General features: G+C 58.9%; 1 protein-coding gene across 2 annotated transcripts; it reads right to left on the bottom strand.

Annotated features, from left to right (window-relative positions):
• Positions 1-22: 22 nt before the first annotated feature.
• Positions 23-7,927, bottom strand: NFKB2 (nuclear factor kappa B subunit 2). 2 transcript variants are annotated; one of them, XM_006938132.5, is made up of 23 exons: positions 7,794-7,927; positions 6,349-6,464; positions 6,000-6,081; positions 5,843-5,883; positions 5,482-5,580; positions 5,251-5,402; positions 4,916-5,022; positions 4,649-4,807; positions 4,254-4,358; positions 4,040-4,125; positions 3,817-3,955; positions 3,468-3,596; positions 3,124-3,333; positions 2,904-3,045; positions 2,364-2,478; positions 2,059-2,272; positions 1,750-1,919; positions 1,525-1,627; positions 1,245-1,396; positions 1,047-1,116; positions 645-817; positions 408-519; positions 23-305 (listed from the first exon to the last, which is right to left on the bottom strand). In XM_006938132.5, the coding sequence occupies exons 2-23, from the start codon at positions 6,367-6,369 to the stop codon at positions 184-186; spliced, it is 2,703 nt and encodes a 900-aa protein (XP_006938194.2). In that variant the 5' UTR covers positions 6,370-6,464; positions 7,794-7,927; the 3' UTR covers positions 23-183. The 2 variants fall into 2 exon arrangements, with proteins under 2 accessions (XP_006938194.2, XP_006938193.2); XM_006938131.5 differs by lacking the exon at positions 7,794-7,927 and having other exon boundaries at positions 6,349-6,783.
• Between the last annotated feature and the right edge of the window lie 1,082 nt (positions 7,928-9,009).

The raw sequence follows: 9,009 nt of genomic DNA, 5'->3' as shown, positions 1-9,009 counted from the left end.
GAGACAAGAGTCACATCAGGGGTTGCTATAAGTTAGGGAGGGAGCCAAGCACCCTCCCTTTCCCATGAGAATCTTTATTTGCCCCAACTGAGGGGTGGGCATGGGGTGTTAAATAAGAACTAGAATAGGTAGGGATGCTGTACAGAGGGGCCCAGGGAGGGGAGCTGGTGGGTGGGCAGCATTTCAGTGCACCTGAGGCTGGGGGTGCCCGTGGCAGAGCCCTCCTGGTGGCTCAGGGGGTGAGCCCAGCTTCTCTGTCTCCTGTTCCACCGACTGGCTCCCGTATGCACTGTCCTCTTTCACCTCTGCTAGGCGAGTGTGCACGGGGAAGGGGATAGGGAACAGTCAAGGTCTCAGGCCTCCCACTGTCCAGGCCCAGACCAGCCTACCAGGTGGGAACCCTTTACCTGTGCTGGGCAGCTTGTCTCGGGCCTCAGGGCCCCTCAGCAGCTTCACTCCTTCCTCCAGGCCCATTTCAGACAGGGCATCCAGCAGGCCCGCCAAGTCCCCACCAGCCAGCTGGGGAGAAGGAAGAGGCATGAGTCTGAGTGTGGGGGCAGGAGCCCTGGGGCCAAGGGAGCATCTGGGATCTGAGACTGGGGGAAGGAAGCCAGGCATGCAGCAAGGGATGGGGACCAACTGACCTTGTAACTGCGCAGGAGGCTGCCGCTGGGTGAAGCTGTCTTCCGATATGTATCCACCAGACTGCGCAGCCCCAGCCGTTCTGCCAGCTCTGCCCAGCTGCCCTGGGCTCCTGGCCCATCTAGCAGATGCTCCAGGTTCTGTAGGACTGTATCCTCAAGGGGCAGCTCTGGCCCTGATGGGAACATACAGATGTGTCTGGTACGCCCAGAGATGGGCTCAGGCAGACACTTCTTTCTCAAGGTAATCTGATAGACAAGACGGACAGAGTACTAGGGCAGTGGGTGGCAACAGGAATGGAGCAAGGGACACCCCCCCCACCCCCCCAGCTCCTTCAGAGGTCCTGAAGAAGAGCCCTCTGTGAGCAAGGGTCTGAAATCTGGCAGTGGGTGAAGATATCTCACCTGCAGGGCTGGGAGGGGTCAGGGGGGGTGCTGTGGTGTCCTGAGCAGCATTTAGCAGCAAGGTCTTCACCTGGGGAGACAGCCTCAGTTTGATGACCTCCCACCCCAGTCCTCAAGCCCAGGTGCCAGTCATCTGGGCCCCAGCCCTAAGCCCAGGTGCTCTATTCCCTGGTGCTTCTAGTTCCAGGCTAGCCTCACCTTGGTGCTGCGAGTGAGGTCAAGAGGTGTGTGGCCCCGGAAGCTGCCTCGGGTGTCCCTCTCAGGTCCCTCAGAATCTGAGTCACTACCAGAGGTGGGGGGCGAAGGCAGTGGGCACAGGGGCTCCTCATTCTCTGCGTGGATGTCAGCACCTGAGGAGGGAGGTAGTTGTGGGGAGGTACAGTGAGAGCCCACATTAAGAACTGCCAAGTGGGGGGACTGGTAGGCACCCCTTTTCCTCCCCTCAGCCCTGTTCATATGTCCCAAGGATGAGGCTCACCGGCCTTTAGAAGGAGACGGGTGAGGGTGGGAGATCCCAGTCCAGCTGCCAGGTGTAGGGGTGTGTTTCCCGCAAAGGTGCGGGCATTCACATTGGCACGGAGCTGTGGGGTTCAAGGGAGTGGTTGATGGCACCACTCACTGGCCGCCTCTCCCCCTGCATCTTCACTGTCCTTGGTTCCTCCACAACCCTTGGCCCCACCCCTTCAGCAATCCTCAGTCCCACCTTGGTAACCAGATGTGTGACCAACCCCAGCTCCTCCATCTCTGTGGCTAAATGCAGGGCTGTTCGGCCCCCCTGCCGCTCTGCAGCCTCCACTTCAGCCCCATTGTCCACCAGCAGATCCAGGCACTCGGGGCTTCGGGCACGGACCGCCAGGTGTACTGGGTACAGGCCTAGGAACATAGATACTTCGCCTACAGCTGTGACCCCATCGTGGCCCCTGACACCTCACGTTCACTCTAGGCACTCACCAGGTACCCTCCCTGGTCCCCACACCTTTGCCCCCCGGTCCACATGAGGTGATGAACTCACCCTCAAAGTCTGGCATGTGCAACAGCTGGGGAACAGCGGGAACCCCACTGCGCAGAAGGACGCGCAGCAGTTCAGGGGCACTGGCACCAGCCCGGAGCGCTAGGTGCACTGCGGAGTCTCCATGCCGATCCAGTAGTGCCGGGTCTGCGCCCACCTGCAGCAGGAAGCTCACCACGCCTGTCTGCCCAGTGATCACTGCCAGGTGCAGCGGCGTCTGGAAAGGCAGGCAGAGTAAGCCAGGCCCACCCCTGGCCTAGGCCCACGTGCCTTCCAACTCCTGCCCCTCACCAATTGGTGCCCCTCACCTGGTGCAAGTGATTGGTGAGGTTGACAACACCAAGGTGCCGGGCATGGTAGATGACATGGGCTATCTGCTCGATGACACTGGTCTGCCCGTGGATGATGGCTAGGTGCAGCGGCCTGAGGGTTGGGGAGTGAGACTCTGGCCTAGTAAGCCCAGCCACTCAGAGCACCCTCTACCTCCAAAACCCCACCGCCTCCATAATCTCCGTGCCTAGGGCTTCTGGAGCCCAGACATCTCCAAGGACATCGCTGCCTCTGAACTTAATCCTCCCGAGCACCTTGTGCAGTATATAAGTACTATCATCTTGCTCTTTTAACAGTCAACAAAACCGAAAGGTGGAGAGATCAAGCACCTTGAGCAAAACTAGTACATAATGAAGCCGGACTTGGAACCAGGTCTGTCTGACTCCACGGCTCTGGCTCTTTGCAGGGTCCTTTCCCGCCCCGTACCCCGACCTACCGTCGAGCTCCAAGTCCCGGACCCCCCTCCCACCCCCCTCCCAAGGGAGCCCGGGTCGCTCTCCCTCCCTTCCCCCACCTACGTGTCTCCGTTCTCGTCTTGAGCTGTCAGCAGGTGGCGCTGTCCCGCCAGCAGCGCGCGCGCGTCCGCCGTGACGCCGTAGTCGAGCAGGGCTCGGGCGCTGCGCTGCGCCAGGCCGAAGAGGCGTGCGTTGTACTCCCGGGCTGGGGGCAACAGGGACGTGGGCGCGGGCTTGGTCCCCACCCGAAGCGCCCTGACCGCCCGGATTTTAGGGGCCGTACCTCGCTGCAGCAGCTCCGGGGTCAGCGGTTCGCGCTGGGGGGTCAGAGGGGACGCGCTCGGCTCTGCTGCTTCCTCCCCGGCATCCACGCCAGGCGCCTCGGCGGCCATCTGCGCCCCGCCCCCGCCTCCCGGGTAGCAGCCCATCGGGGCCGAGCCGGACGGGTAGGGGCTATAGGCCAAGGAGGAGGGGAAAAAGCCGAGGCTGCCACCTGTGGATATAGGCCGGGCTGTGGGTATAAGGCACCATCCAGGACTCTCCCCGATTTTTTACCCCACAACTTCTCTCCCCCTTATCCCTCCCTCCTCCATCCCCCTTCCCGCCACCAGCACCCCCCCCCCTCACCTCCTCCTCCAGCTCCTCCGTAACCTCCGGCTGAGCCCCCAGAGCCTCCACCCATGTGGGAGCCACCCCCGAAGTGCTGGGAGAAGGTGGGCAAGGCTTTCCTTCGCTTCCGCTGCACCTCTTCCTTGTCTGGGGCCAGAGGGAAATGAGATGTTAAAACCCCAACTCCTGCACCAAGCCTCAAGAACTCTGTCCCCAGTAAGGTCATGGCCCTCCCTCCAAAAGCCCTCAGGCTAGCTTCTAGGACCACCTCTTCCTGGGCCCTTCTCCACTCCTGACTTGACTCATGGGTCCCCTGATCTAGTCTGGGGACACTCCAGCCCAGCCCCCATCTTAATTCCAGCTCCACCTTCCACCAGAGGGTAATAGGTGAACTGTTTGGAGTCCGAGACATCCCCCCCACGCTTGCGTTTCAGTTGCAGGAACACGGTTACAGGACGCTCAATCTTCATCTTGTGATAGGGTGGTGTCCGGAACACAATGGCATACTGGCAGGGGGGGAGGAGGGCATAAGGTGTCATTGAGGCCTTGGTCTAGTTCAGCCCCCAGCCCTGGCCCTGGCCCTAGGGTACCTGTTTATGAACATCTGTGGGAGAGAAATCCCCAAAGGCCTGCCATCCATTCTCATCATCCTCGTAGAACCGAACCTCAATGTCATCTATAAGGGAAATTGAAGCTTGGCCACACCTCCTAGTAGAATCTCCAGGGCCTTTTATCCTAGAGCTGCCCTGGCTCCCCATCTTGATACCCAGCGTCCCTAAGTCCCAGCCTGGGGTCCAGTCTCACCTTTCTGCACCTTGTCACAAAGCAGATAAACCTCATCTCCACCCCGCACAGAGCCAGCTGTCTTGTCCATTCGAGAAATCTTCAGGTTTGAGGCCCCAGGAGACTCTGTGGGGGTGGGATATCAATTACTTGAGCTGACATAATAGTCATGGCCCCATTTATGGAGCCAAGTGTTTTACATTATTATTTGAACAACCCTAAGAGGTACAGAAACTACTAGTATCTTCATTTACCCAAGGTGGAAGCCATACTCAGGGGAAATGACTTACTCAAGATCACTCAGCTCATATGTGGTGGGTCAAGTTGAAACTCAGGCCGGACTCCACAGCCTGAAATTGCCCCCCATGCTTCCTCTGGCACCTAGCCCTGGCACCCCAGATGGTCAGGATACTCACTGCTGTCGTGGATGGGCTGGGAAATGACTGGCTTCAGGGGCAGGGAGAAGGAGCCATCACTGGCTCGAAGGAAGGCAGAGAAGCGCAGCCTCACAATGCTCAGGTCCATCACCTTCTTCAGCTCCTTAGCCTCCTGCTCCAGCTCCCGCCGCTCGGCCTCTGTGCGGTGGATGTACACGTGACCCTGGCACTCCTCCTTCTCCATTCCTTCCATGACCACCTCCCATGACTCCCTCTCTCCCTACAAGTGCTTCCCCCACTCAATACCCGTAAGGCCCTGGGGCCTGGAGCGGAGTCGCTGCCTCTGAAGTTTTTGTATCATAATCTCCATCATGTTCTTCTTGGTCACATGCAGGACGCCCAGGTTGTTAAATCTGAGTGGGGGAGTGGGAGTCAGAGCTTAGCAGGCATTTCCTTCCTGAAGCACCCTCCCCACTGCCAGGGCTCAGCTCAGCCCTACTTCCTCCAGGAAGCTTTCCTGGTTTTTACTTGGGGCCTTGGGTTCTGGGGCCAACCTAAGTCTCTCCCCTTGGTCAGATGCTAAGCTCATAGAAGTGGGCTGGGGCCTAGGACAGGTGGGCCTAGGACGGAGGGGCACCTACTGGGCAGTCATGTCCTTGGGCCCCACAGACACGGCGCAGACCCCCAGCTCCGAGCATTGCTTGCCCACCAGGCTGTGGGCATGAGCACGAGGCGGGTCACTGTGCGTTACCAGGTCCACCTCGATCTTGGCTGGTCCCTCGTAGTTACAGATCTAGGGGAGGTGAGGGCTGTCAGTGATGTCCCTGAACACACTATCCACTAGCCCACCCTCCAGCACCATCCTAACTCACCTTGACTGTGGGATAAGTCTTCCGGCCCTTCTCACTGGAGGCACCTGGCAATCCTCCATGGGAGGGGCCTTCACAGCCATATCGAAATCGGAAGCCACGCTGAAGGTCCCAGGGCAGATTGATATTGTGACCAGGAGAGACCCCCACCCCCCCAGCCAGCCACGCTGCCAGCCAGCAGTGACCATAATAATTGGCAGCGTCTCTCCTGAACCACAACACAACCACTGTGATTAGCAGCAGTCAACCATCCCAACCTGAAGTGTCCTCTGGTCAGTGACCCTCCCCATGGCCACCCAACTACAACTACCCCACTTGTCCCCAAGGCTGAAGTCATCCCACACCATCCCTTCCATTCACTCACCTGTTTAGGCTGCTCCACTATTACCAGGTAGGGGCCATCAGCTGGGGAGAGAGGGGCCTTGTTGAGCCAGGATTTCTGAGCCCATTCCCAAGGCAGAGGGCACATGCTCCTCCCTCCCGCTCTCTCTAGGACATGGGAAGGTTAGGAACTTACTAACCTGTCTCTGGGGCTGGCTCCTTGGGCTCCACAATGGATGGGTCGAATTTGAAATCATCATATTCAATCATGCCATCCAGACCCTGGTTTGGAGACAGACTGGGGTGGCAACTGATTCTGAGCCACCCCAGAGCCCTCCACTTCCCAGCCCTGAGTAACCACTCCCTTTCCTCCCAAGGCCGTTAAAAAAGCTCCTAGTAGAAGCAGTTTGCAGATAGAGACTGACAGGCAGGTTGAGATAATGAGAGGGCATTACAGGTGTAGGGAAGCAGAGAGGACTCCGACAGACAGGCAGACAAGCAGACAGACATGGGGGTAGCCGGCTGGCTTCAGGGCCAGGTGTGACTCACTGGGTCGTAGCAACTTTCCATGTCTCTGGGCTAGGCCCGGCTCTGTCTGGTGGCTCCGGCCGGGTTCTGTTTCCCAGAGTTTCAGGCGTCCGCCTTAGGGGGGGAGGGGGGAGGGACTGGCGGGGGAAGGGGAGAGACAGATCAGGGCAGGAGTTGGGGGGGCAAGGGGAGCCCAGATTTGGGGGAGGGTCTGATCTCTTCCAGCCACCCGTCCGGGTGTGGCGGGCGAGATCCGGTGGAGAACGAGATCCGGAGCTGGGCTGGGTTGGGCCGGAGAAGCGGCAGGAAAGTTAGAACAGCTTAGGAAAGTCCCGAAAATACCAGAGGGAGGCGGGGCCGGAGGGGGGCGGGCCTGGAAATGACGCCACTAGCCACGCCCCCGAGGCGGGAGGGGCACGAAGTCGTTGCTGGCCGGCGAGCTCTGGTAGCCTCTCTTCGGGCAGAGGGGCAACCAGACCCAGGGAAGCGTCCTCGGGTGTTGGTCCCCACCCCCTCATGTCAGGGCGGGCTCCCGGGACTGGAGGGTCTTTCTAGGCCGGAGGACGCTCTTAGGCCGGGGCCAGGCCCGCCTCCCGCCCCCTTCGCCTCCCCCGTCCTGGAGCAACCTTGGGATTTTCTACCCCGAGAGAGGCCACGGCTGATTCACCCGGGGGCTTTTGTGGGGACATTCCTGCTGTAGGAAGGCCTCCTTTCCGAAGGCCTGTAGGCGGGGGCTCTTCCCAGTGGGGGGCCCCAGGGTTCTGCCCCAAGAACGGACTCTGGGGCCGCTGGGCGGGGGAACGAAAGGTGTCTGTTTCTTGAGATGGGGTCTTCTGTTACCTCTCCCCAAAACGTCAACAGCCGTTGGATTCCCGCACCACACCTGCTCTGGGTGCCCACGCCCCCTGCCCCAGTCCCGTATCCGTGCATGATACTGGTGTGTGTCTCTAGCACACGTACAGAGTGTGTGTTGTCCCATGTGCTTGCGTGAATGTTGTGTGTGCGTAGTGTCAATATGCATGTGCAAGTGAGCATGGCTGTGTACAGGTGAGCGTCCTTAAACTTCTCATTGTGGAGGCGTCTAAGCTTGTCTTGATATATAAGAGCACAGGTGAACATATTTGAGTTTGTGCGTGAAAAGTATGGGTCCAGGCACCTGTGCACGGGTGAGCATGTTTGCGTGTGCATATGTGCATTCTGAGTGAATGGACAATGCTGTGCACTCGCCAGCACACGCGTAGGTGCACGTATGGCTCCGCGTGTTTTTTTATAGGATGTCGATGGGTATCCATGTGTCTTGTTTGTGTGCGTACTGTGTGTGTGTGTGTGTGTGTGTGTGTGTGTGTGTGTGTGCGCGCGCGCGCGTGCATAAGCCGCTCTCCAGCCCTGGGACTCGGTCAGTTAAAGGCCCTCCTTCCGCCCTTCGCCGTGTCCTAGCCACTCAGGGGTTTGAACCCGCCACTCACCGCGGCGGCAGATCCGATTCCGGCTTCTCTCCCGGCCCGACCCACCTTGGACAGGTCGCGTCACCTCTCCACAGCCACTGAGGCTCCAACCGGGAAAGCCCCTTTTCCACCCCCGGGAGGGGGGAATTCCCGTGACGTTCCCGTGCGTCACGCCCCGTGCCCTTTTTCATTGGCTGAAAGTTTAACTCCGGACTCGTGCAGCCAATCATGAGCGACTCAGGCGCGCCCCTCAGAGGGGAACTATTAGCTGCGCCCCGGGAGCCTGGAGCGAGGTTGACTGTCAGCTAAAGCGCGAGCTCTGGCTTGGGGACCTGCCTGAGGCTGGATTCTCTGACCAAGAAGCATCCTCCGGCCAAGGGCCCCGGCTCCGGTCTCCTCACCCACCCTGCCTGCCCCAGACGGTTGACAGTCCCCGCTGCTACTCGGCTTATCTGCTGGACCTAATGCTTGGTCACCTCTGAAGCCGGGGAACCCCAGGGGGAAGCTGGCGGGCCCCAGCCCTCCGGTCCGCCCGGAGCGGGGCCCCACTGACGGGAAGAGTTAGGGGAGAAGGAAATTGATCTTGCAGTCGGTCCCGGGGCGCCATCTGGCGGCCCTTGTGGAGCCTCAAGGAGACTCCATAATCCTTTCTTGCTCAGTCTCTCTTACTCAGCCTCCCCCTCTGGAAGAGACCATCTGAACCTAAATCTTACTCTATAAATGCCCGGGTCACAGAGGGCCAGATTTTCAGATCTGAGCTCCAGAGTTCTGGGAAGAATGAAGAAAAAGAGGTGTTTATCTGGGAGACTCAGGTCTTGCTCATCCATCACGGAGATTTGTAATATTAGAATTGAAAAGGCATCCAGGGGCGTCTGGGTGGCTCAGGCGGTTAAGCGAAGGCACTCTTGATTTCGCCTCATGATCTCACGGTCGTGAGATCCAGCCCCACGGTTGGGCTCTGCGCTGGGCATGGAAGCTGCCTAACATTCTCTCTCTCCCTCTGCCCCTCCGCCCCCAAAAAAGAAAGAAAAAAAAGTTTTTTGAAATGGCATCCAAAATCTTAATAGTTCAAACTTCCTCCAATGTAGGAAATTTCCTTTTATATAGCTCCCAACTGTGTTTGAACACTTTCAGTGGCAGCAAGATCAGTACAGGATTACCTAAAGTAGGGACTCTGAGGCTGAAGATCTGTGACTGGTAGAGTTTCCCTTTAGGGGGTCCATGAGCAATCTCCATT

Source organism: Felis catus, chromosome D2 (assembly GCF_018350175.1).
Source record: "Felis catus isolate Fca126 chromosome D2, F.catus_Fca126_mat1.0, whole genome shotgun sequence".
In the NCBI taxonomy this organism is placed as follows: Eukaryota; Metazoa; Chordata; class Mammalia; order Carnivora; family Felidae; genus Felis; species Felis catus.
Note: the sequence above shows the minus strand (reverse complement) of the source record. Positions and strands in the feature narration are given on the sequence as shown.

Bases quoted from the DNA above. Each gene is read 5' to 3' on its own strand.
- NFKB2 (XM_006938132.5), bottom strand. From the start codon at position 6,369: ATGGAAAGTTGCTACGACCCA. The intron at 4,359-4,648 runs GTGAGTATCCTG...CCACCCCCACAG, and splicing joins CCAGCCCATCCACGACAGCA to AGTCTCCTGGGGCCTCAAAC. The intron at 1,920-2,058 runs GTGAGTTCATCA...CTATGTTCCTAG, and splicing joins GCACATGCCAGACTTTGAGG to GCCTGTACCCAGTACACCTG.